The following is a 26,541-nucleotide window of genomic DNA, read 5'->3' as shown; positions in this document are numbered from 1 at the left end:
ATCCTGACCCCAGGTGATCTGCTTGGCCTCCCATAGTGCTGGGGTTACAGGCATGAGCCACTGTGCCCAGCCCAAGCTGAGATCTTGATACTCCCTCTGGAGTGTCCTTGGTCATGCAAGGCAAGGCCTGGGGTCCCTTCGTTGCTACCTCCTTGCCTCCCTTTGACCCTCACCTTGTGTATTCCCCCTTTCTCTCCCCGGCTCCATCTTGCCTCAAAAGACGAGTAGAGAAGATGTTCCCTCCACTGCTAGGACTCCAGCCTCTAAGAATGTAGGTCCCTGTTTTTATCCAGGGGTGCATCTGGCAGATTGCCGTTCCTTGTTATGCCCTCTGAGAGCCCGGTAGGCAAAGCGGTTTCCTATGTGCCTCCTTCATCTTGCTGTGTCATGCTCGCTCCTGTCAGCCTCTCCCCTGGATCCAGGCCCTGGGCCCATGTGGGCCCTTCTGGGTCCCTCATGTCTAAGATACCTGGCTCGAGCAGCTGCCCAGATATTTGTTGAGGGAAGGAATGAGGGAATGGACAGACGCCTCTGGAGACCTGCAGTGGCTTGAGAAAACAAGGACAAGGGTTCCAGACAGAAGAGGAAGGAATGGTTGGAGCTGCCCAGGAGTCAGGGTGGGCGTCACTATTGATAAATGCACAGACGGTGACTGGACAGAGTCTCGTCACTGTGGGTGGGTCTTCACCAAGTCCCTGTTGATAAGCTGCTGTTACATGCAGTCTTAGTGAATCAGCCGTGGAGGGGACCATCCGTCCTTCCATCCCTGGAGTAGGATGATCTGTCTTCTCTTACCCTCCTTTCAAGCAATTACTTCTCATCTGTAAATTAGTGCTGCTGAAGTTTTACTTTGAGTATGAAAGTTCTGTTGAAATCATTTATTGGCAAATATTCCATAAGCCACAGATGTTAGTGCAAATGGGATGGAGAGAAAAGGCAATGTAGTGCCTCCCCGATAGAGTAGAAACTGTGGCCAGCAAGGGTGCAGAGATGGGCTGGGACCTGGTCCCCTGACTTCTTAGCATACAGCTTGCCGGAGAAATCCCAAATGCCATTTTTAAAGAGCCGTATGAAAATTGCACAGAGTCTATTTTTAGTTTACAAGCCAAGATATGCTTTGCAACCGGGAAAGGATGTCCCTCAGTTGTATTTTGGTGAAGTCATGACAGCTGCCTCATCAGTAGCTTCTTCATTTTTAATTACCAGCGTGGGGTTGAGTCACAGAAGCAGAATGACAGTGCATGTTTCTCTGCGCCTGGTTTTAATTGGTGTGATTGAGTTGGAGCATTGATGCAGCTGGATGAAAGCTTTCTGTATCCTCATGCACTGGGAGCTGCCGACCTCAGCAGGGCAAGCTGTCACAAGGCCAGCAGCATAGGAGCTTGGTCACTGTGCCACCTGGTCAGCAGGCCTTTGAAGCCATCATTTGGGATAGGCTCCAGGATAAAAGGAAGCTGAGCTTGCATGGTGTTTGGCTGACACTCTCACCACCCATGACTGTCAGTCCCGGTCAGGTGACTCTGGCCGTCCCTGAGATGATTGCCACCTCCTTCCTGTGTCCTTGTTCCCTTTAAGGGAAACCACACAGTAGAGAGGGGCCAAGGATGGGAAGCGCTTTCCGGAGCTAAGAGCTGTTAATAATCACAGCTGGGCAGCACTGCCGTGCTTGGCTGTGCCTTGGGGTCGGCTATGCCTTCTCCCTCTCAGGCCTCCAGATGCTGCTGGTACACTGGAGCCATAGTCCCAGCATCCTGAGTGACACAAGAGAGGTGGGAAAGGTGGGGACAGAATGCAGAGGAGAGTTTTTTGTTTGTTTGTTTGTTTGCTGTGGTCAAATACACATAATAGAAAATATATCATCTTACCTGTTTGTAAGTATGTAGTTTGGGGCATTTAGTATTTTCACGTTGTTATGCAACCATCACCACTGTCCATCTCCAGAACCTTTTTATTTTCTCAGACTGAAACTCTGTACCCTTTTATTTATTTATTTATTTATTCATTCATTCATTCATTTTTTGAGATGGAGTCTCGCTCTGTTGCCCAGGCTGGACTGCAGTGGTGTGATCTTGGCTCACTGCAACCTCCGCCTCCTGGGTTCGAGCGATTCTCCTGCCTCAGCCTCCCAAATAGCTGGGATTACAGGTGCACGCCACCATACCCGGCTAATTTTTGTATTTTTGGTAGAGGCGGGGTTTCACCCTGTTGGCCAGGCTGGTCTCTAACTCCTGACCTCATGTGATCTGTCCACCTGCCTCGGCCTCCCAAAGTGCTGGAATTACAGGCAGAAGCCGCTGTGCCTGGCCTGAAACTCTGTACCCTTTACACACCAACTCCCCACTCCTCCCTCCCCCACAGCCCCTGGCAACCACATTCTGTCTCTATGAATTTGGCCACTCCAGGTACCGCATACAGGGAGAATCGTTCAGTATTTGTCTTAGTGCCTGGCTCATTTCACTGAGCACAGTGTCCTCCAGGCTCATCTGTGTTGTAGCATGCATCAGAGTTTCCTCCCTTTTTCAGGCTGAGCCATATTCCATCGTGTGTCCCTGCCAGGTTTTGTTGATCCACTCAACCAGCCACAGACACCTGGGTTGCTCCCACCCCTTGGCTTTTGTGGAAAATGCTGCTGTGAACACGGGTATGCAGATATTTGTTCAGAACCCCGTTTTCACATCTTCGGGTACAGGAGGTATATATTTTCAAGTGAAAATTTGAAGATTAATTTTTCTAGAATTCCTTTTGATTTCCCTTGGGATAACTTGCTCTCAAGTGATGGTGTTTTAGGTAGTAAAATGTGAATTTCCAACATTTCTTTCATAAAGACAAAATCTTATTTTAAAAAACCTTGTAGCCTCCTCCAACATGACCTCCCTTGGTCCAGTAGCCATGAGCTGCAGCCCAGCACTGACCCTTGTTTCTGGGGAGCCCAGGAGGGGGACTGGCAGGAGCCAGACGGGCTCCCCCTGACTGCCTTTGGTGCTCAGTGCAGTTTGTTCTCTGATCCATGATGTAAGCAGCGTGCCCAGGTGTGCTGTGCACAGCCTTTGGTGCTCAAGGTCACAGACACAGTCCACTCTTCACGAGCAGAGCTGCCCTGTGCTGAGAGTAGACCTGGGCTCGTACCGGAGCCTCTCTCCCCTGGAAAATTCTCTAGATGAGACGAGACTTTCTTGAGGATAAGGCACCCCCTACTTCTCGCATACTCAGAAAGAAAAAAGTAAACAGTGGACCTCCTCAAGTTGGGAAAGTCTCAACCAAATGTCTCGATCCCCACCTTCCAGGACGACAGGCTGCCTGTAGCCTGCAGGCATGTGTTAGGCAGGCTACACGGTGGTGGTAACATGTACAATGAGTTGCCATTATTAAAAACTCGGGAGAGCGCATGTCGGATCCGAATGCTGGCTTCTCTGGAAGAGTTCGGGAGATCTCGCAGTTCTGGGTTCCTGGAGCCTCCGCAGGCTCACCTCCTCCCTGACATGGGGTCCCAGGCTGGGCCCTGTGGGCATCGGGGGTACCTCACCCAACTAGAGAGGCCAAACATGGCACAGGGAAGTTAGCGAGCAGCAGGGAGATGTGGCTCAAATCCATTCCCACTAACACATCAGCTGCACAGGGGCAGCCTGCGGGGAGCAGGGGCGTGTGCTCTGCCTGGGGGTGAGGTATGGGCTCTGGGCACATGGGGCAGGGCCAGGCCTCAAGCAGCCTCCCTACCCCAGAGGTCACCTGCCCTTGAAATACACCTCATTTTCTGTCTCTTTTACAAAATAATTCCTGGATCCCACGGGCCCTGCTTTGATGGGAGGAAGGAATGGGGCAGCTCTGAGAAGCAGTCTGTCGCTGCTTCTCAGCATGGGCTTAGAGAAAGAGTTTTGTCTTCAGTTTAGACCATACATTCTTTAAGCTTTATTTGGGAAAGGGGCTAAAAGGTCTGGTTACCTTGTTTTATTACAATTAAAAATTTCTTTTACAATTTTTTGAAACAATCACAAACTTATAGAAAAATTGAATGCACAGGGCAAAGCTCATCTGACCCAGTGCAGAGAACCTGGTGACCCCGGCCCTGCCAGCCCCAGTGCTCCAGTGTGTCCTTTGCATAAACAAGGGCTGTGTCTGCAGAACCGTGCAGTGCAGCCACGGACACCAGGGAATTACCACTGGTCTTTATCAATTGTAATGGCCCCTAATGTAGTAACATGTTCCATCTGTCCTCTGTGGGTAACCAATCTGCCATGTCCTCTGTCTTCACTTTCCCTGAGTGGGCACCCTGGTTATCTGCCTGGACTGACATCTGGAGTAGCCTGTTCTCACCCGTAGCCCCACGGGCTGCGATTCCACGTTCCCCCATGTGAGCGCCCTCCTCACCTTCTGAGTTGCAGCAATGCCTTGTTCTGCGCCACCCCAGATCTTCCCACCCCACACACACCATGTTCTTCCCCATATGATGACTTTAGACTGGAATTTTTCAGGAAAAAGAAGAGTTTTACAGCTTATCTTAAAATTAAAACAAAACAAAACAAAAATGAATACTCAAGAGGCATTGGATTTAGGAATCTGGTAAAACAACTAATTCCAGACAGCCATAAAGAAACCTGTAACCAGGAAATGATTTAAAATGGAGATCTTCAAAGTCAGGATTGTAGAGTTTTTTCAGGTAGCTTTTTGTAGACATTGAAAATATAGGCCGAGGCCACATGCAGAAATTAAACGTTCTCATCCGAAGCCAGACCATTTGGTTTGGCGACTTAAGGGAAGAGAAAAATGAAGTTTGCTAAGTAAGAATTAATGATTTCTCAGGAATTTTTAGGATGTTGAACAGCTTAATTGCATAGTTTGGGTGGATATGTGTTGAAGAAAGTAATTTTAGGAGACTGGGAAATTGTGCAATCATCTTAACTTGGGTCAGGATTGTAATTATTGCAATAACAGAATGTTGCTATGTGTATATGTGACTGAAATGGGAAGCAGTTTTTTAAAAATGCTTTAAGAAATAACAACAAAATGTCCCTTCTCTCTCTCTCTCTCTGGACTTCCTTAATTATAAATACCAGGTAATCCAGTGCTGGCTAAATATAGGTCCAGTGGTCATCTATATTTATAACGTTTTTTTCAGGCGGAAGTCACTAGAGCAATACAGAATTAATTTGGTGTGTAGGTTTTCATAGAGTCTAATTAGTTGTGTTTTTCTTAAGCAAACCAACCGGGATCAATAACATTATATAACTGAACTCAGACGACCATGACTTTTAGACATAGACTCTTCCCAGAAAGCCAAGGCCCTCGGCAGATGCCGGCCCTGAAGACAGACAAGCGGCTCCGGAAGCAGGCACGCTGCAGCTGCGGAGCGGACGGGGTTTGGAACATCTGTTTCCAGCCAAGGGCAGGCTTTGGGAGTGATAAAGTACAGTTTTTAAAGTCAGAAGCCTCATCTACAGTCCATTCATCACTGAGGCCTTGAATTGAGACATCCTGTGGCTGCTTATCAGCTGTTCCCGTGTGGAAGGGTTTGGCTGGGCTGGCCTGGGGAGGTGGGGTGGGGATTTTGCAGACTTACCAAAGTATGCACTTAGCCAACCCACCCCCACCAACAACGCAGCCTGCTCGAGGGCTACGAACTGCACCTGTGTCTGCAGTCACGTCCGTTGGAGAGCTGAGTGGGCGGGTGGACCTTTGGAACTATTTGATGTCATTTGGGGTAGATTCGGCGTGCTTCTCGGTGACTTTGCTGCCAATTAAACATGTAAAGTAGATTGGGCTTTCCTCCTCCATTCCTCAGGATCTTCAAAAAACATTTAGTCTTTTCTGGCAGAGTGAACCCGAGCTGGCAGCGCCCACTGAGATTTTGTTTGAAGCCAGCTACACTCACATTTAAAGAAACGACATGATGGGGGAGGCCCTTTCTGTAAACCCCAAGCCCGGCCTTTCCCCTCGTGACGGTTCCTACCCCTCCCTTGTGTGGCCCTGCAAGCCGCTTCTGCTGGTCCACACCTGCGCCCGAGAGTTCTTCTCATGGCTGGTGCGTGCCATGAATGAAGGGCACTGGCCAGTGGAAGGGAGTGCCCGGCCGGGCCTTGCCTGCCTCAAGTCCTCAGACCAGAGAGGCCAATGGGGGTCTTGCCCAGACCATATAGCCGGGAGGTGGTCTGCCTGGCTCCATAGCCTCCTCCCGACCTCACAGCTGTCCTGGGACAGGGACTGAGAGAGAGCTCAAAGACAGGACAGCAGAGCCCGGGCCAGAAGGCACTGGGGGCATGCTCACCCCGCCTCTGGATGCGGGGCCTCACTGGACAGCTGGACACAGATGGGATGGGGGGAGACCTGTGTATCCTCCCAATGTCATTTGGAGACAGAAGTCTGTTCATTTCATCAGGCAGATTTCAAGCTCCTCTGTGTTCCAGACACAGCCAGGCCCTGAGGATTGACAGACAACATAGCTCCTGCCCTTGAAGGCTTATGGTGGAGGGAGGGAGGACAAAGGGTGTCATAGCCATGTCTGGGCATACAGGCCCTGGGAGGCCTGAGAGGGCTTCCTGGAGTCAGTGACAGCCGAGGGGATGGTTAAAAGCAGAGTAGGAGTTGAGGGGACTTGAGCAAGCACAGGGGTGTGAAACGGTGAGTGAGGGCAGGGCCCCTTACACTGGATGACAGAGAGCAGTGTGGGCAGGGCCAGGCCTGTGGCTGGAGAGGGGTCCTGGCCGGTCGTGTACTCTCTGAGACAAGGAGGAGTCAGGGTGGGAGTGTCACTGCGGTGGTACGGGAGAGACAAAGAGGCCAGCGAGGGTCCAAGCAGAGGGGTGGGGCTGCCCGCACTAGGGCTGGTGCGATGAGGGGAGCGGGTTTGGGAGCCGTTAAGAGCCCCCTTTGGGAAGGTTTGGTGGTGGCTTTTACCAAGACAAGGAACGCCTCAGGAGGAAAGGTTTGGGGTGCAGGATGGCGAGGGTGCAGTGTTGTTGATGCTGCTCTGGCGTGGTGGAAGTTATGAGCTGACCTAGGGGTCCTGCCAGGAGCCGGTGGATAAAGATGGTGCAGATCCGGCCCAGCCCCTGGAGGACTCAGCCATTATGGGGCCATGTGCTTGGGACCCACTTAGGCGGGAGAGGCTCCCCAGAGGAGATGATGCTGAGCTGAGCCTGGAAGGACCCAGGATTGGTTGGCAGGAAATGAAGAAACAGCCTTCTGGGCCTGTCTTCTCGGTATCTCATGCAGTTCCTGGATACAGCTCAGCTTCTCCCGCAGAGGATTTCAGAACCCACCTCCCCAGTGGCTGTTCAGACCTCTGGAACCAGAACGTCCATCTGGGGCCAAGCCCCCACCCACATGGGGTTGCTCAAGCTACTCAGGTGAAGCTGACATGTACGAAGGTGGCGAGCCATAGATCTGGAGTTCTGAGCTAGGGCAACCCAGCAGTGGCCCCAGGAGGCTCACTCGGATGTGAGAACTGTGGGAAAACCAAGGACCTACCTGGTATGTTTCAGAGTCATTTGTTTATGAACCTTACATAAACACACACACCTGGATATGTATATACACGTGTATATGCACAGATACACACACACACCTGAATACATATGCAGTTGGCTGTCTTTATCCACGGGTTCCACATCTACACATTCAACCAACCTCAGGTCAAAAACATGAAAAAAAAAATGTATGGTGGATGTAGAAACTATTTTCTTGTCATTTTTCCTTAAACAATATAGTATAACAACTATTTCCACAGCATTTACATTGTATTAGGTATTATAAGTAGTCTAAAGATGATTTAAAGTATTGGAGGATGTGTGTAGGTTGTATGCAAATATGATGCCATTTTATATCAGGGACTTGAGCATCTGTGGATTTTGGCATCTGCAGGGTGGCCTGGAACCAGCCCCCCACGGATGCCAAGGCATGACTGTATACATATATATACATCTGTATACAAACACTTGCACATCCATATACATATGCACACACACACACCGGCATACGTATACACGTGTGTACTACAATCACACATTCTATACATCCACACATATGCACACACACTCGTATACAGACATAATGGAATAATATGTACATGAAACATAATATAGGCCTCCCACGATTTCCTTATTGAAATGAAGGAAAGTGCACACATGCTGAGGGTACTGGTTCTCTGGGAAAGAACCTGCCGCAAAGGAAAAGGACCAAGGTGCCTGAAATTCCCCATGGTAACTAACAGTCTTAACCATGCCGAGAGGCAGAAGGTTCAACGGTGAAGAATCCTGACTGTTCATTGACTAAATGAATCTTGAACAGTTTCACTGCTCTGTGCCTCAGTTTCCCCATCAGTCAGATGAGGATGGTCATAACATCTACCCCCTACAGTTGTTATGAAAATCAAGCTTATTAATTCATCTGAACTCCAAGCTTGCTGCCTGGAATGGGGCATGTGCCCAGCAAGCGTCAGCTGTTGTCATGAGCCAGGGGCACTCGGTAATAGTGAGGATCCCTGGCTGGGGGACAGGTGAAGGAGGGGGAATTGCTGTTCCCCACTAACTCTGTACCCTTTTGTACCTTCCATGTTTTGTATCATGTGCACATATTACCTATATTTTTTTAAATGTCAGAGCATCTTGTTAAAGAGGATTACACTACATTAAACTCTCTTCACTGTGAGTTCTTTGATCTCATTCCTTCCAGTGTTCTGGTCAAGAACATTTAGCAAGGTTTGTAATGATGTTCTAATGATGTTATCAGTTTGATCAAGTAATGCATATAATCGCCTATCAATGTTGAGTAAAGAAACATGAGCACCCTGTATTCAGCAAATTGTTTATTTTCTTGAATGGTGCATGAGACGGGCTCTAATTAATTCATTGTGAAGATACCACGGGCACGAAAGAGAACAAGAACGTATTTAAATTTCATGTTATGACATTACAAAGACAATGCCTTGTGGACTAGCAGTCAGATTCATTGATGAAGAGCAGATGGAGGTCAGGGGAGGACATGGGGCTGAGCAGGACTGGGACGCAGCCTGGGATGGTGGAGGCAGCGCCTCCCTTCTATAATCGAGGGAAGGAGGAGGAGGCTGCCGGGGCCCTCCGACAGCGGCAGTCCGTGGAAGCCACCGCTCCTGATTCTAAAGGCGGGCTGCTCAGGCACCGGCTGAGAAGCGGTGTGTAGTCGATGAGCTGTGAGCACGGGAGCAGAGCCAGCGCCTGGTGTGGACACCGTCCGAGGCCACAGCCAAGCAGCAGCCACCCAGGACATCCAGGCTGCTGAGCAGGGAGGGACACGTGCCATCAGGGCACATGCCACATAAAGAAAGAACCTCACTTTCCCTGGAAGATGATTTAGAATTTTGTCTTTAGGCTGCCCCCTTCCTGAGTCCACCCCTGTCCATTTGACCCTGAAGAGGCCCTAAAAGTGTGGCAGTCTCTTAAACCCTACTCGTGTATCTATATGTCATTTAGTATCAAATTTTGTCACCTGCTTGTCTGTGAGCAGAATGGGGAGGCTGCTGGTTTAGGAACTGGGAGCCCCACAGTGTGACATAGTCTTAACCTCTCTGGGCCTCAGTATACTCATCTGTGAAATGGGGACATCTCTGTGGGTCCTTGTCACACCCTAATCTGTGAGTCAGGGCCAGAGGGCAGCCAGGTGTCCTTCATGTTGAACCAGGCCAGTGGCCACATCCCCACAGGTGACCCTGCGTGAGCCTGGGGGCCTCACAGCCTGGCATCCTGTCCCCCTTCCCCATGAAGGCACCCAGAGATGTGAAGGAACAGCCTCCCTCACTGGGGAGGGGCAGGACCTCCTTGTACCTGGGGTGGACCCTGCTGTGGTAGGTCAGATGAGAAGCCTAGAAGGGCTTAGGTGGGTGGGGAGGACGAGAGACAGCAATGGCTGTATCAAACACAGCATCATCCGGGCCGACGAGACTTTCAATGGGCCTGTGTTCCTGGGCAGCTGCTCCTGCCTCCTGCTGTGTCACCTTTGATTCTCTCACTGGTTTTGCTCGTGATGAAAACCTCACACTCCTGACCTGGTGCCTGATGTTGCAAAGGGAGGGCAGAGGGCAGGACCACATGAGTCAGACAGAAGAACGGGGCCTCTTGGAGCATCTGACAAGGAGGTTTATGGAAAAAGCACGTCTCAGAGACTCAATGAGATGCTGAAGGTCTAGGCTTGCAGCCGCACCTGTGTTTGAGTCACTCCGTGTATGGACCGCCACTTCCCAGCCCTAGAGAACCCTTGCTTGACATCAGAGACTTTGGTGAACTCCCCAGATACTCTCAGCAGCAAATGCTGTACATCACAGGCTGGCAGCCTTTTCTGTTTCAAAGTTCACATATGAACTCTTTGATCCTCGTGGGCTCTAGGGTCTCTGTTGCAACTACTCAGCTCTGCTATTGTAGTAGGAAGGCAGCCATGAACAGTAGGGAAAGGGTGGGTGTGGCTATGTTCCAAGAAAATTTATCAAAAAACGGTAGGTGGATATATACCCAAAAGAATTGAAAGCAGGGACACGAACAGATATTTGTACACAGCAGCATTATTCCCAGCAGCCAAGAAATGGGAGTAATCCACGTGTCCATAAATAGATGAATGAATAAACAAAATGTGAGGTGTGCAGATAACGGAAGATTAGTCAGCCTTAAAAAGGAAGGAAATTCTGACACATGGTCCAACACTGATGAAACATGAGCACATTATGCTGAATGACATAAGCCAGTCACAGAGGACAAATGTGTGATTCCAGCTTCTTCTGCAGCTGGCTTTGCAAGGGCAGCCTTGGCTGGTGTCCCCTTCTCCCCTGCAGTGGGAGCGTCCCTCCCCGGCCCCCCAGCTCTCATGCTAGGCAGGACATAAGTGTCCAAACAGATGGAGTTCTGGCCGCTGCTGCCTCCAGAGGTGGTTGGCCTGGTCAGCATTCTGGGGACTGTCTGTGCCTTTCCTGGATCGTTCGTGGAGAACAGTTCACATCAGCCCCGACCCAGGGGCCTTTGCAAAGGACAGTCATGGTGGCCCCGGGGCAGGGGGCTGGATGGCTTTGGGACTGGCCTTTGAGGGGAAAGGTGGCTTCCCCAAGCCTGGCTTAGCTGGTCAAAGGCCAGGTGCTGCCCTGAATGGCTTCCAGGGCCCCCCTGACATGGGCCTACTAAGGGTCAGCACTGCTGCAATTAGTCTCTTTGCCAGCAAGTTTTATTCAACTCTTAGTTCCTCCACGTCCCTGACTGGGAATTGACTCGAATGCCCAGAGTTAAAAGACCAAAAGTTATGTAACGTCTCCCAGGGATGATGGCAGCTTATGAGCAAACATGTTGATTAAACACTGCAGCAAGTTGAGACTCCGTGATTGCCTCCGTAGCTAAATAACAGCTCTAGTGTGGGTGAGGAGGAGCCTTTTGACACGTGTGGCAGTTAACTTTGTTGAAGAAGTGAGCAAGGTGACTTATCTGTAGGAAGAAAAAGTGCTTGTGAGCAAAATGGGGCAGAAATAATGAGGTTTATGATGGCAGAAAAATGTGAGAATCAGAATTGCGGAAAACCGTGTATCGAGCACGTACTGCCTCCCTGCTGGGTCTCTGCTGGCTCTTTCACACGTAAATATCGCGTTCAAATTTCAGAGCAACCCTTCAGGGTGGTGGTTATTAGTCTCATAAGGAAACTGAGAGAGGGTAAGCCCAGGTCACCCAGAGGGAGGGGTCACATTAGATGCAGACCTGGATTTGGGCAAAAGCTAAAGCATCCCAGACCCAGAGAAGGGAGTGGAGGAGCCCGAGAGAGAGTCCCAGCTCCCAGGACCACCAGCATTTGCTGAATGCCCACTAGGTTCTAGACACTCAGCTAGGCTCTATATAGGTGATTCCTATTGATTCCTCATGACTGTCTTCGTATTTGATGTTCTGTGGTTGTAAGCAACAGAAACACACTGGAGCAAGCTGAAGTAGAAAAGGGAACTCTTTATTTCGAGGACAAAGTGGTGTCTCCTAAACCCACGAACAGGAGACAGCAAAGCTGCCAGGGTTGCCGGAAAGGAGAACTGAAGGGAAGTAAAGGGGCTGGGAGGCTCTCTCTTGCACTCCTGCCTTATCTTCTTGTGTAAAGATATGAAAACGGCCACTCACAGCATCCAAGTCCCTCCAGGTCTCCACCTGGGCCAGTCAACTCTGTTGAGGTCAGACTATAGCAGACTAAATGGCTCTGAATGAGGTGGAGGCAGCCAAGGAGGTGTGAGTCGGGTAGGCTTTAGTCCTACTTAACTTTTAAAGGTAAGTACCTTTATCCCCATTTTACACATAAGGAATTGAGATTCCCATGAGTCAAATGTCCTTGTCCAAGGTCACATGGCTAATCTTGGTGGAGGGGTAGGAAGGGTTTGGACCAAATCGATCTGACTCAAAACCCATATTTGTAATCATCATATAGAACTGCTGTAGAGGACCATTAGTCTTAAATTTACCCTTTAATCAAGCTAGAAAAGAAACCAGGATGGTTTAGCCTGAGAAGATCAACTTGAGGGTCTGTATGATATCCAGTCCATCTTGATTTTAAAATCCTTTTTGGAGGATGGTGATCAACTAGCCCTTCTCTACAGCCAAGAAGCAGGCCTCCGATAACAATGTCCCCATGCTCGAGCCCGGACAGACGTGAGGACAAGCTGGTGCTACAGCGAGGGCCAGCCCTTCTTGAAAGTCAGGGGCTGGGGCACAGGGCTGCTGTTGGTTCCATCCGGTCCTCAAGCTGAAATCTGTCCTGACAAACTGCCCCTGGCAGAAAATTGGGACACCTCGGGGGTTTAGATGTTCTCATCTGACCCTTTCACAATCCCCAAACAGATGGATCCATGTGTTTTCTTTGGCTGTCCTGTTGCACTGGAGAGTGAGTGTTCATTCTTCGATATTTCAGTTTACCCATGGGGTGGAGAGGATAGGATTTGTTTATAAATGAATGTTTCGGTGTAGACCTGACTTGACACCAACTTAGCTACTTCAGGGATTCTTGGCCCTAAACGAACATTCATTTCTGTCTAAAAAACTTGGCCATGATAGTCCAAACTTTAAATGATGTTAATTTACCGTGAGATGTGATGGAGTGTGTGCTCCATGGGAAATATGACTTAGTGTTATTTATCTAAAAATGAGTGTCTGAATCCACCTTCACGTTTATAAACACTGCACACATGCCAGAGATATGAGGAGCAGAGTGGTGGAGGGTATGTTTCCTCTGGGAGAATGAGCCCCTCAGATAAGGGGGAGATTCTTGTGGGGTGGAAGATTTTGGAAGCTGTTCGTGAGACTATTAATTGATGGCATTCTGCTTCTTGTCTTGCAGATTGGAAACCTGGAAGATTACTACCATTTTTATCACAGCAAAACCTTTAAAAGATCAACCTTGAGTAGCAGAGGCCCTCACACCTTCCTCAGAATGGACCCCCAGGTACAGAGTGTCCGGATGCTTTCCTAAGGGCTGGAGGGTTTGGGTCTGTGGTCTTAAATATGGCGGAGTCTGGATTTTAATGTGATTCTGGATAGACATGAGTTTTCCACATTCACTTTAAATACAGCAAGACAGGTGTAGCTACATATCAGACCATCTGAACTAAATCATGTGAGTGAGGATCTCTCAGCATTTTAAAATCAACAAAATACAATACTCACAGGAGACACCTATATGAATCTTACCCATGAAACAAAAACTCTAAGCAATTCAAGCAAGTATTTTAATAATGAAATTAGAGATCAGGCAGGTGGATGCATTTGTGGTTGTCATAACATGTATGTTAATGGTTACTATGAATTTGAAAACTGAAGCAGTAAGTATGACTTTTTTTCCTCAAAGATTCACATGATCTTCAGGATTAAAACAAATGTGATTTGAAAGGAGGCTAACATTTTAAATTTTAACATAACCCGTATTTATTGGGTGGTTAATTATACTTCCTTTCTGCATAGATTTGAAATTAATATTTGAGAAAGATCAATCAACAGTTATGTGTCAAGATTAAAAATTTAAGATGGCCAAGTGAGCCTCCAGTGAGTTCATTCATTTGGCAGGTATTTTTGGAATACCTTCCATGTGGCTGGCTCTGTCCATAGCAGGGCCCGTGGAGCTGGCGGTGGGGCTGACAGAAAACGAAGCAGGAAATAGAAAAATATGTGATATGTCACAGGGCGATGAGTGCTGAGAAGGAAAATGAAGTTCACGTGAGAAGCAGTAGCAGCCCCAGCAAGGAACGGAGGTCATTGGTAAATCATAGTTTTAGGTCACAGAAATCATCTTCTCTTAAAAGTTAACGTATGTACTAGATGTTTGTTTGGGCCCCCTGGCTGGTGCACAATATTATTTCAGCTATTTCCAGAGAATACTTAGAGTAAAGTTTTTATGGAAAAATGGGTTCTTGGTGTTGCCCCAACCCACCTGCTTCAGTGACAATCAGGGCTCTTTTTGTATTGACTGAGCAGGGATCTGTTGGAGAGACGCGTTATCTCTGGGCTCTGTACCTGAATTATCCTTCTCTGGGGCATCGCATGGTGAGGGTTTTGATTTGAAGCACGTGAGGAAGTGGTCCCCATGGAGCTCACCCATGGACCTGGGCTGTGAAAAGCCAGACTTGTCTTGAATATATTTCTGGATTGGTTTTATAGGTGGATGGATGGATGGATGAATGGATGGATAGATAGATACGGATAAGTCGAACGAGATAGATATGAAACATTGTGCTAATTCCATTATTCCTTCATAGCAAGGGAAGGAGTTAAGTGTTTACTAAGGGATGACTGTGCTTGGGCACTTTACATGCACCGTCTCACCCCATCACATGGGGGTGAGATTACGTCTACTTGTGCTTACACCATGGAACATGAAGGAATGTTTTTCAAAGGGGCCAGTATATTTAATCCTCTAGGAAAAAAGCCAGATTGTAGTTGCTCATTCCCAAAGAGTGGGGCACTTGGGGAAGTGTGGATCAGTAGAAAACTGAGCAGCAGGGGGCCTCTGTACAGGGGGCAAAGGCTGATCCCGGAGGAGGCGTGAGTTCTGTGCGGTTGAGAGACCGTCATCTGTCATCTTGGAGGAAATTCTAAGCTAGGAAAGAGGTCGACGCAGCATCCCTCCACACTTTCACTTTAAGCAAGCACTTGATCTGCCGTGTGAAGAAACATCCTCATTCTTCAACTGAAGTCTTTTGAGTTGTTGAATTGCCACCATGCGGATAGTTACAATGAAGGCAAGCTGTTTGCATGCAGGAAGCCCCTCTCATAAGCATGCTCTGAGAAGAGACGGGGACCGTGGATTTCTTGGTCTTCTTTCCATGAGGCCTTCCAAGAATTAATAAAGCAGATTCTTAATGGTTAGAACTAAGGCAGAGTCGAAATGGGAGACTTAATCTGTGTTTTGACTACATCCTCTGTTGGTGACTATATTTTAACACTTTTAAAGGTACTCAGGTCGACTGCTCATCCCTTCCTTCCAAAAATATTAATGGTGCACCTGCTGAGTGCAGGACCCTGTGCCTGAGTAATGCAGAGCTGCCCAGCAGGTCTCTGTGTTGCTGAGTTCTCGGTGAAGATGGGGATGGGAGACCCGTGCATGAGCAAGGCAGGCTGAGGCAGCAGAGACAGACTCTGGGGGGGGCTTGAGGGCCACCATACCCTGGACCTGCCTCCTCTCTGTAGCACCTGAGCTGCTTGATTGACCCATTTTAGGTGTGTTAAAAGTCCTATATTCAGTTTGGGTCTGAGGGCAGAGCATTCCCAGGCATTAGTTGTCTCCTCGAAGTCAGCACAAGGAAGGATAGAGACTTCCTAGGCAAAGGCTAACATAGCAGTTAAATTTTTTCAAATAAAAATCTCCTTTTCACAGAGCTTCTTAATAAGCTCCTGGCAAGGCTGCTATCAATGCATCCTGCCAGTAAAGAAGAAAGGAAGAAAGGTAAACAGCCTGGGCATCCCAGGTCTTCCTGGAACTTTCATAGGATTGGCTGATTGTTTCTCACAGTTCTAATTAAATTGTTAGCCCCAGGGAAAGCACACAGACATCTGAACCGATTATGAATTCAGAATCGCAACTGAAATACCTCTGTTTAAATTTGTCTAGCTTTAATGCAAACCAAATCAATTAGCTGTCAGTCTGACTAATATTTACTCCTCCCAGTCATTACAATTAAACACTTGGTGAAATTAGCTGTTTTATGTAAGTATTTAGTGCTATCTTTTATTGCAGTGCATCGGAACGTTTCCCTACGTTGGCAAAGCATTTTTATGATACCTTCACATCTGGAGAGTTGTGTAATTAATATTATTAGCAAAAGGAAAAGATGATTTAATATTATTCAGAGACTTCGGAATGCGAGGCTGCCATTGTGTTCAAATGACCAAACTGGAAATGAATGTTATGAGGCTTAGGATAAAGTTCCATCAAATGCAGACGGTATCTTATTTTAATTAGTTCCAGTCCCTATTGTATAAAAGTGCTTTGATAAGTGATGGAATGTACAGTCCACCCCATGTCACATAAAAGCAGATAGAATGTACATTTGTGAAAGCAAAACAAAACTCAAGGGGGGGTCAGCAGCAGGACTCTGTTAAGCACGTGTGTGCATGCACACTTATTAGGCACCTTCTTCGCACTGATCCTGTACCGGAATGGTACAGTCATTTTCCTTGCATTCTTAATTACCTTTACTTGATGTTTTTCTTACCGTCTTTGAAAAGGGCCATTTTGCTCAGATTGCTTTGTTACTCAGCCCTGTCCTTGGAGGAACAGCCCAAGTGTTCGCAGTGTGCAGTTATCGGTCGCTGGGTTTTTCCAAGGCTTGTCATTTAAGCAAACTGAAAGCATTTGTTTTTAACTTGTTCTTTTGCCAAAAGTCTGGAGAAGGGTGGATATTACAGAAGCGTCGACCAATCACTGAAAGGGCTCACAAATTTTTTTAAAATTACTTGTTCTGATTATGTTCCAAGCTGGCTTATAGTTAGTCGTTGCTGCCTGTGTCTTCCAGACCTTACATTTTAGCGTGATGACTTGGGTTCGGCTCTTTTCCTTCCCTACAGATCTCAGCCAGATTGGTGATGGAAATGGAAGGATAAAGATGTTCAGAGGGAGCCTTGGTGGCTCCTTCTAGGGCCGTAGGAGGCTTGGGTTCAATGCTTCATTTCAGTGCTTTAAAGCTTAGAAGTTGCAAAATGATTGCAAGGACCAGAGGAGGCATTCTGTTTCGTAGGATGGGACTTTGCCCCCGGAGTTTAATCAAAGCTCGTGTTTCCTTCCAGCAGTGATGCAATGTTGAAGCAGATCTTTCCATTAACCACAGATGGAATTTTATCTAACAGTTTTGTGTGCTAGAGCAATTCAAAGTGCAAACAAACAGAAAGTTCCTTACGAGAGCACATAGACAGTAAGTGACCACATTGGTCTCAGGGGTTGATGAACTGTGTCACGGGGCTGAGGGCAGGGCCAGGCAGCTGCCCAGGGCCCAGAGGATTTGCCCACGCGGGGACAGTGGACTGCTCCCCCATGAGGGTGATCGGATGACAGTGACAAGTTGGCTGTTCACATTTTCAGCACCACCCAGCTGGTTCTAGTGGCATGGCTGCTAGGAATTGGTAAAAAGTTTGAATGTGTACATTTACCTTAAAAGACAGCATTTTATTCTTTCACGACATGCTCTGCCCTTCCGCTTAGATATCTCAAAGACAATCCAAAGTCAGTATGTCCCAAACCCAGCTCACTGTCTCTGACCCTAGTCTGTCTCAGAGGGAAGCGCTCATCCGCATTCCACTGCAGTGCCAGCGGCCTCTCCTTCACCCCTACACTTGTTCCACCTCCGTACAACCCGGCCCTGCCATGTCCTGTGTCTCCTGCCCTAGGCCCAGCTCCTGTCATCTCTTGCCTGCACCACTGCACTGCCCTCCTTGCTGGCCTCATGTGGGCATCCTTGCCCCGGCCAGTCACCTCCCATGCTCCTGAGGGATCCTCTGAAATACATGCCTGATGGTGCCACAAAGCTGTATCTACACCTCCCAAACCCTGCTTTTTCTGGCCTCCTGTGGCCCCCTGAGTCCCGGCCACCACTGGCCTTTAAGGTCCTCCTCGGATGACTTTCGCTCTTTTTCCCTCTGCAGAGCTTTTGCACAGACGGCTCCCCACCTTCCCCTGCTGTCGCTCTCTTCCCCACCTTCCCCTCTGGGCTCCAATATCCCTGCCACCAGGAAGCCTGCTCAGAGGCTGCGGACTTGGCCTGCTCTTCTAGCAGTCGTATGTTTGTATTCTAGATCTGGCCCTAGAGTAGGAGCACACAGCAGTGTTTGTTGGGAGCGATGACTAGTTCAGTTTGTTTGGGATCTGTCAGGGACAGACAGAGTCGGCAGGGGAGCTGCAGGTGGTTCCTGGGGGACCTGGATCGTCAGGCTTGGGAGGGCGTTCAGTGTTCCAGAACCAGAGGAGAGGCGATGGGAAGGCGGACTGACGCTGCTGTGCGGATGCCTCAGGAGAGAGGAACTTGGAGTTCAAAGCATGCAGGCCCATCTCTTGCCAATGCAATAGGAGGTTATCGAGGGTCAAGGCCACGTATCATTTGCTTTTACTCCCTTACAAGTCCAGCAGCGACCCACAGAACAGTAGACAATGCTTCCTGAAGCATATCTCAAGTTCCAGAGATGTGGTTCCTATAAGCAAGTTGTGTGTAACATAAGCAACTTCTTTCTATGTAAATACTTTAGAAGTAAATTCTGACCCACCTTGGCTAAATTATGGAAAAATCCTAAATATAGTTTTCAATTGACAAAGCTGTATCCTGTATTGCTGGAGCTAAAATAACAGAGGTACTGACAGTGACTACGTGTCAGACACGTTGAGCAGTGTTGGACCTCATAGTTTGTTAGTCTGCGGGGGCAGTTGTAACAAAGTCCCACAGGATGCGGGGACTTCAACCACAGAACGGTATTGTCTCACACTTAGGAAGGTTGGAAGACTGAGATTACGGCGTTGGCAGGGTTGGTTTCTTCTGAGGTCTCTTGATCCTCACGTGGTTGTCCCTCTCTGCGAGTGGCTCTGTCCTAATCTCTTCTCATGGGACACTGGCCAGACTGGATTAGGGTCCCCCACATCATGACCTCATATTAACGTAATTACCTCTTTAAGGCCCTTATCTCCCATTACAGTCACGTTCTGAGCTACCCGGGGTTAAGATTTCAACATAAGAATTTAGGGGTTCACAGGTCAGCCCCTAACAATAGGTGAAGCTGGGCTCCAGCTGCCTCTTCTGTTGTCAGTGAGTGGAGGTGGGTGGCGGGCGGTGGGGAGAGGGGCACCTTCTGTCCCCTTTCAGCAAAATAAGAACTAACTTACAAATGAGTAGCTTTACTTTCCCAAAGAGCTTTCACACACACTGTCCCATTTCCGTCATCGGCAGAGCGAGGACTTCCCTCTCATGACTGTTAAGCAGGGGTCTTCTGGCACCTGTAGTTTAACTTCAATGGAAAGAATTCAAGAAATGGTCTCTACGCTGTTGCAGTTATGGCTGCAGGGGAGGCAGTGGGGAGGGAGCTGGGCTCGCAGCTGCCTGGATGACACGGGAGGTGGTGGTGGGGGTTGCTTTCTGTCCTTTATTTTCTGGTTCCTCCTCCCCCTCCTCTACTGCCCAGGCTTACTCACTGGGTTCCCGCTGTGTGGTTGCCATGGCAGCCTGGGGTTTCCCGGCCCCACCCCAAGTTGAGCCAGTGCTGCGCCAGAGGTGGGCCTGGGCATCTCGCCGTGATGGGCTCTCACGATACCATGTAATCGTCTCTCACTTGTCGCGATGGTCCTCTTGCCCTGCTGGAAGATGACAGCCGCAGGACCAATCCCTCACTCAGGGAGAACTTGGATCTGCTTTCTGCCTCTGTCTAGCTTGGTTCAGTGGTTCTTAGCCATTTGGGGGAATCACAGGCCCCTTTGAAAAGCTGATGGAAGTTGTGGAGCCTCTCGCTCTCCAGAGGAAAAAAGACATCATGCTCATGCCGGCACCATTTTGCATACAGTTCTGGGGTTTCTGGGACTCGAGCCTGTCCTTCCACTCCTTGAGGGACTGTGGGATCCAGGGCAAGATGGCTCCAGTGTGCTGCATGAATCGTCGCCTGTCAGTGAGAGAAGGGCCACGTTGCACATTATGCAGTGACGGGCACTTGTCAGGGAGCGGGATTTTTCTTTCTTTAAATTCACCTGTGAGCCTTCTCACTGAGCTCTTTAGCTGGTTGGATGTTGGCCCAGCGAGGTGCTCAGAGCAGTCAAGGTTGATGGGAATCAAGATCTAAGCGCCACAGACTGTTGAGTGCACAAGCTCTGAGAGAGGGACCGGTCCCAGCCCCTGCTTTACAGTGTGGAGGGAGAGGCCCAGGCAGGGTGCCCACCTCCCACACAGAGAGAATAACAGGCTTATTTTCTACGGTGCCCTGATTGTTCTCTCCCGGAGGAGGCTTTGGAGCTTGGTGGCTCCTGGGTGCTGAGGTATGGCCTCCGACTCCCTCCCTTGATATGCCCTGGTGGACAGTCAGGTCTGGCTTGCAGTCCCCTTGTTCTTTCACAGTTACAGAATAAAGTAACCTTCACTTTGATGAAACCAGGGAGAAAAGAGAAAAGAAAGAGCTGGCCGAGCTGTCTCCCTTGCTTTGGCTACAACTGTGCAGAACCTGTGTGAACCTTGTGTCCGCAGCCCTGCCGGTGCGTACTTCAAAGAACCTCAGCAGCTTGACTCCCTTGATGCTGTGTGGGACCCCTGGACCGCTGGGGGAGGGTGCCTGTGTATGCCCTTCGTGGCCTTCACTCCATCTCAGAGCAAAGACTGAAGCCCCTCTCCTTTTAGGACTCTTCAGCTCCCAAGAACTTCTAGGGGCCTTCCTGAGCCACAGCAGGGCCCCTCAGAATAGGCACGGGCTTGAAGTTAGGGCAGAAGGACGTGGTGGCTTTGGGTGGACGTGCAAGTGGGAGGGATTTCGTGCTGTCTTTGGTGACACTGGCTCATGAGTGAAAGTTTCAAAACACCCGCCCCTGTCGCTTGTCACACCTGGGAATGATATGTCAGCAAGCTTCTGGCCCACCTGTGGCCCACAGGGAAGAAGACAGGGCCAAGGCTGCCCATGGCTGCTCGCTGAAAGGACGCTTGGACAAGGATCACAACTCGGTGGCATGGACAGCCTGCAGCATGGCAAGCCATTTACTGGAACGCGGGCAGGGCCCCCTCCTGGGTCTCTGCTTGTTTATGTTACCCTTTAGGAACATCCTTAGATTTTACCTCGTCTTATCAACAGAGGGACAGTCAACGGATGCCTCATTTTAACTTGGCTTCTCGAGAAGGAAGCTGGAGGAAGCACACACTACAAAAGAAAGTGTTGCTGCGCACCTGTCTTGAGAAGACAATGAAGCCTTCTTCATGATTAGAACTCCCTGCCCCGGAGCGTAGCTTATCTATAACTGTGCTGCATGTTTAGCAGGAAACATACATTTGGAAAATAGAGAAAAGGATAAAAAGGTCAGAGTGAAGTTCTATCTTCAAAGTATGACGTTAAAGAAATCCTGGCACTTTCTACAGATTTGCAGAGAAAGATGGTTTGTGTTTGGGCTAGAAGTGGCATTTGGCAAACCTTGCCTTTGCCCCAAATCACTTATAGTTGATCTTCCACAAAAAAAGTCAACAGATGTCATCTAGCAGTCATTAAGACCTAATCACATTTTCTTTCTTTCTTTCTTTCTTTTTTTTTTTTTTTTTGAGACAGAGTCTCACTCTGTCGCCCAGGCTGGAGTGCAATGGTGCAATCTCTGCTCACTGCAACCTGTGAGGGTTGCTTCCATTCGATGGGAGAGCTGGAGTTTTAGTCGCTTGGTTTGGGGCTGGTGACACACCTCTGACCTCCACAGAGTGTCCAGGTGACTCCTGGTTTCACCCCAAGGGGGCACTGAAGGCAGAGCTTTGCATCCCAGCTGGGGATGGGAGGGGGAGGCACTTTGGTCCTGGCCGGGAACCAGGTATGTTCATGCTGATCTTCCCAGAACCTGGCGCAGACACACAGGAAGACTCAGTGCATTTTTGTTGAGTGGGCCACAGAATAAGTGACCCCAGGATGCCTGCTCTCCGGAGACACTGGGGAAGGTGAACCTGGAAAATGGCTTTCTCTTTGTCATGGGTAGGAGGTGGGATCCGGGATCCCCTTGTGCTGTCCTGGAGCTGGGTGAGAAGCAAGGGAGTGACTGGAACCCAGAGGAAGGGACACAGTGGGTGCTGGGAGAATCAGCCTCTGCCACCGCGCTGTCTGCCTGCATCCCATCTCCACGGAGAAGCTCCCGCGCCTGGTCAGTCATCTGTTGTACAGTGTTCGGTTCCATTGGCCTGACAGCACCTCACTTGCCGTCAGAGACTTACAATGAGCAGGTGTGTTAGCAGAGAGAGGGCTGCCCCTGCGACCACGACAGAGAGAGAGCCCCAAACTGTGCTGCGGGCCCCAGGCTATCACAGTCCCCCTCAGAACTGTGTGCCAGTGTTGTGGGGTTTTGCCCAGAGCCCAGCAAGGGCCAAGGGCCGGGATGCCCAGGCTCTTTCATCCTGCTGAGGAACCCTCTTATGACTTCTGACTCTACGCTTTCCCACATCTCCCAGCTGATTAGTGGGGTGTCACCCACTTGGGCTTGGAGGGGCAGAGTGTGCCTCCTCCTCTGACTGGAAGTGTGGTCTGGTGGGCACAGCAATTGGAAGGGGCTGGATGTTGTTAGAACGGAGAGTTCAGGGCCGCTTAGCACAAACAGGGCTCAGCCTGGCAGGAGGGCGGAACATCCTTGGGAGCTTTGGGCTGTGCGGGATCTACATACCACTGTATTTTGTAATAGCGTGCTGAACAGATTATGAAATATTGTTTGCGGCATCTTAGACCAGGTAAAAAGCTTTCTAGTTCAGGCAGTAATATATGGGGACATTGCAAAATGCCATCAGCCGGTGTTAGGAACAAAATATCTCATTTTATAGTTTTATTTTCTGTGGAAGTATCTGTCAGCGGCCATTATAAATTATCTAGGACTTGGTGCTGAGGGTTTTTTAAGTGTGTGACGTGAAACTGATTTTGAGCCCTTTGCAGTGTTTCTAAGCCGTCTGGTCTGCTGGTGTTTTATAGACGAATTACATCGGGGTGGGACAGGCTGGGATGCCTCTCTTCCGGCATTTTGCCCTGTACACAAAGGATGTCTTGGAGGCCATCCCCAGCCCTAAATTTGAGCTGTGTATGCAGGTGCTCAGCTCTCCTTGCTCAGGGTGATGTGGGGAGGCCAAGGCTCAGGGAGGAGGAAGAGAAATCTTGTCCCTTTGCTCTTGGGGACCGTTACTCCCTGCCCACTCAGCCTCAGGTAACTCTGTTCTAGCTTCCAGCACGACCCGGGGTCGCCAGCCTTGGGTCACCTTGGGGCCCCGCCCCCTTCTCTTGTTCCTCCCCTGCCTCTAGCTGCCTCCTCCAGGCAGCCTGCCCTGTTTGGAACTCACATCATCCTCTGATTGGTGGGATCCCCTGAATGTAGTGCAGACTCCTCGAGAGCACGGCCCTGGTGCCCATCCTTATCCCACTCATGTCAGGCCCCAGAGCCAGGCTGAACCCCAGCTTTGAGCATTATTCAATCAGGTGGAGCTGCCGTGGTAAGACCAAAGAAAACATTCCCACTCAGCGTCCAAGAAGTCTTTACCCCAAGATCCTTTTAAAATGAAAAAGTTTTTCCAGCTTGAAAAGAATGTGTACACAGGATGATAAGAGCAGGTGTGCTCCAGGCACTGGTCTGAGGGCTTTATATGTGTTGTTTCTTATATTAACCCTGTGGCAACCCATGACTGTCCCCACTGTGTGGGTGGACACCACCCTGAGGCCATGGATGTCCACTGTCAGCTCCAAGTCACACAGCTGGTGAGCACGGGGCTGGGTTTTATTGCAGGTGGCCTGGTGCCTTGATCCTTGGTCTTAAATATCAGTGATACAGCCTTGTGAAATTTTTTCCTTGATCGTGAAAACAAATCATGCTGACTGAAAGACGTTTATGACATCCTGAAAGTAATTGTAAAATTTTAAATTAGCAATAATGTCACCACCCAGGAACTGATGCTACTGCTATTTTGCTGTATTCCTTTCTAGATTTTTCTCTGTGCATGTTTTGGTACCATATTGCTGGTGGCTGCCAAATATTCCAATATATGGCTTATCGTATTTACTTATGTCCTTACTGTAAAGCAAATTCCAATACCAGTTAACCAAACACTTTCTTCATTCACTGCTTTCCCATGTGTGTATTTCCTTTTTCTTCAGGACAAGGATCACCAGATAATTTATTGGCCATTTCACAAGGCTGGCTTCCTTCCTTCTCTCCCTCTCTCCCTCCCTTCCTTCTTGTCTTTCTGTCTCTCTCTCTCTCTGTCTTTTTTTTTTGACAGGGTCGTGTTGTGTCGCCCAGACTGGAGGGCAGTGGCACCATCACGGCTCACTGCAGCCTTGACTTCCCAGGCTCAAGCAATCCTTTCACCTCAGTCTCCTGAGGAGCTGGGACTACAGGCATGCGCCATCATGCCCAGCTAGATTTTTTTTTTTTTTTTTTGGAGAGGTGGGGTTTCACCATGTTGCCCAGGCTGGTCTCAAACTCCTGGGCTCAGGCGATCTTCCTGCCTTGGCCTCCCAACGTGCTGGGACAACAGGCGTGAGCACTTTCTTTCTTTTAGTACAGCGACTTCAAAATCTATCAGAGTGGTGTTATTTCTTCCTCTGTATACACAAACAACTTCTCATCTTTCAAATGTAGTCACTTCGAAGTGAAAATGTCCCCAGGAACTTACCATCTAAAATATCTACTATGACACAGATATTCATGCACAAGGAAGGCTGTAGCACCTGCAAAGAGGCTACATAAAATCAAGAAATCGTTTCTAATATAAACAGTAATTGCATTTCTTCTGGTAGGTGAAATGGCTCCAGCAACAGGAAGTGAAACGAAGGGTGAAGAGACAGGTGCGAAGTGACCCACAGGCCCTTTATTTCAACGACCCCATTTGGTCCAACATGTGGTACCTGGTGAGTAGGACAGGACCTCTGTCTGCCCCAGGACACTTGCACTGCCAGGTCTCTGAAATGGGTTAATTTCCCTCAACAAAGCTAAATTCAAACAACATCTCCAGACAGACACACTTCACCTTGAGGGTGTAAAACCCCTACCGCAAGGCTGTGCAGTACCAGCTTTCTTGTGGATTTTTTCTGAAACTTTGTGCAGCACACCCTGGGCTGGGGGCTCTTTAAGAAGGGAAGTGATTTGATGCAGGCTGTATGACTAAATGGCAAAGCCCGGCCCATGGACAGAGCTCCTGCTGGGAGGTGATGCCCTGGGAAAATGATAGATTGCAGGTGCAGAAAAAGCAAGGGAGCCGTCTGCATGATTGTCGATCCGAGTGGGAAAGAGGAGCTCTGCTATGTAAGGCAGGGATAGGTGTTCCCTCCTTATTTACTCGCAAGCCTAAGCGCCTCCCTGTGGGGTGTGCACCGAGTGTCAATTCTGCATCTGGAATGTCCATGTCGGGGGGACTTTGTGTCTTTTGTGCTTACAGCATTGTGGCGACAAGAACAGTCGCTGCCGGTCGGAAATGAATGTCCAGGCAGCATGGAAGAGGGGCTACACAGGAAAAAACGTGGTAGTCACCATCCTCGATGATGGCATAGAGAGAAATCACCCTGACCTGGCCCCAAATTATGTAAGTCAATCCTCGGAACTGACATGCAAATATATTCAACTGTGCTGGTCATTAAGTAGATGCAAGTTTAAAAACAGTAAGGTCCCGATCTCCCCCAAGCCCCCATTAAGTTAGGCAGTAAAGAAAACTATGCTGGAGAGAATTAGGAAAATGAATATTCTGCTACTTGCTACTGTCAGGGGCAAGGGTTTTGCAGAGGGATTCATCCACATGCTTGCACAGTCACATACACTTTTAGGAATGGAGCCTAAAGAACTAAGAAATGCATGGAGGGGGATCATCAGTGTACAGATAGTAGCAACACGAACAGTGACAGGGTGACAGTGTGAAAACACGGGCTCCAGGCCCAGAGTGCCTGGATTCCTATCCTGGGTCTGCAAATGATTAGCTCTGAGATCTTGAGTAAGTTACTTAACTTCTCTGTGCCTCATCTGTAAACATTTTACCGTCTGTAAAATGGTTCATAAGAGAACGACTCTCTCACGGAGTTATTGTAAGGACTAAATTAGTTAAATGTAAGGACGCAAGCTTGGCATATCGTAAATATCATAGATGCAAGAAATACTCTAAGGGACTTGGGCACCTACCGGTGATTAAGTAAACCATATCGTATCCGTCTGACAGATCGTTATGCAGCCCTTAGAAATGAATTTTGCAGACTACGTCAACAACACTGGAAAGCTTTTATCATATATTTTAAAAGGAGAATGTAAAATCATGTGAATACTGCTGTTACAGTCATATAAACAAAAGCATACCTATTGAAAATATAAAATGAAGGAAATCCTGACCCACGTGGAAACGTGGATAAACCTTGGACGTTGTGCAAAGTGAAA

At 48.8% G+C, this 26,541-nt stretch overlaps 1 protein-coding gene across 8 annotated transcripts in view; it reads left to right on the top strand.

Annotated features, from left to right (window-relative positions):
- Positions 1-26,541, top strand: part of PCSK6 (proprotein convertase subtilisin/kexin type 6) — a 201,793-nt gene that overhangs the window by 34,097 nt on the left and 141,155 nt on the right. For all 8 annotated transcript variants that reach the window (XR_008621210.3, XM_034939524.4, XM_034939521.4 and 5 more), the window contains exons 2-4: positions 13,306-13,410; positions 24,924-25,034; positions 25,562-25,705. Coding sequence is in view for 7 of the 8 variants with exons in the window: in XM_034939524.4 (XP_034795415.3) it covers positions 13,306-13,410; positions 24,924-25,034; positions 25,562-25,705 (360 nt within the window). In the remaining variant the exon portion in view is untranslated. The remainder of the gene's footprint in view (positions 1-13,305; positions 13,411-24,923; positions 25,035-25,561; positions 25,706-26,541) is intronic.

The sequence above is a fragment of the Pan paniscus genome, chromosome 16 (assembly GCF_029289425.2).
Source record: "Pan paniscus chromosome 16, NHGRI_mPanPan1-v2.0_pri, whole genome shotgun sequence".
Lineage (NCBI taxonomy): Eukaryota > Metazoa > Chordata > Mammalia > Primates > Hominidae > Pan > Pan paniscus.
This window is presented reverse-complemented; position numbering and strand designations above follow the sequence as displayed.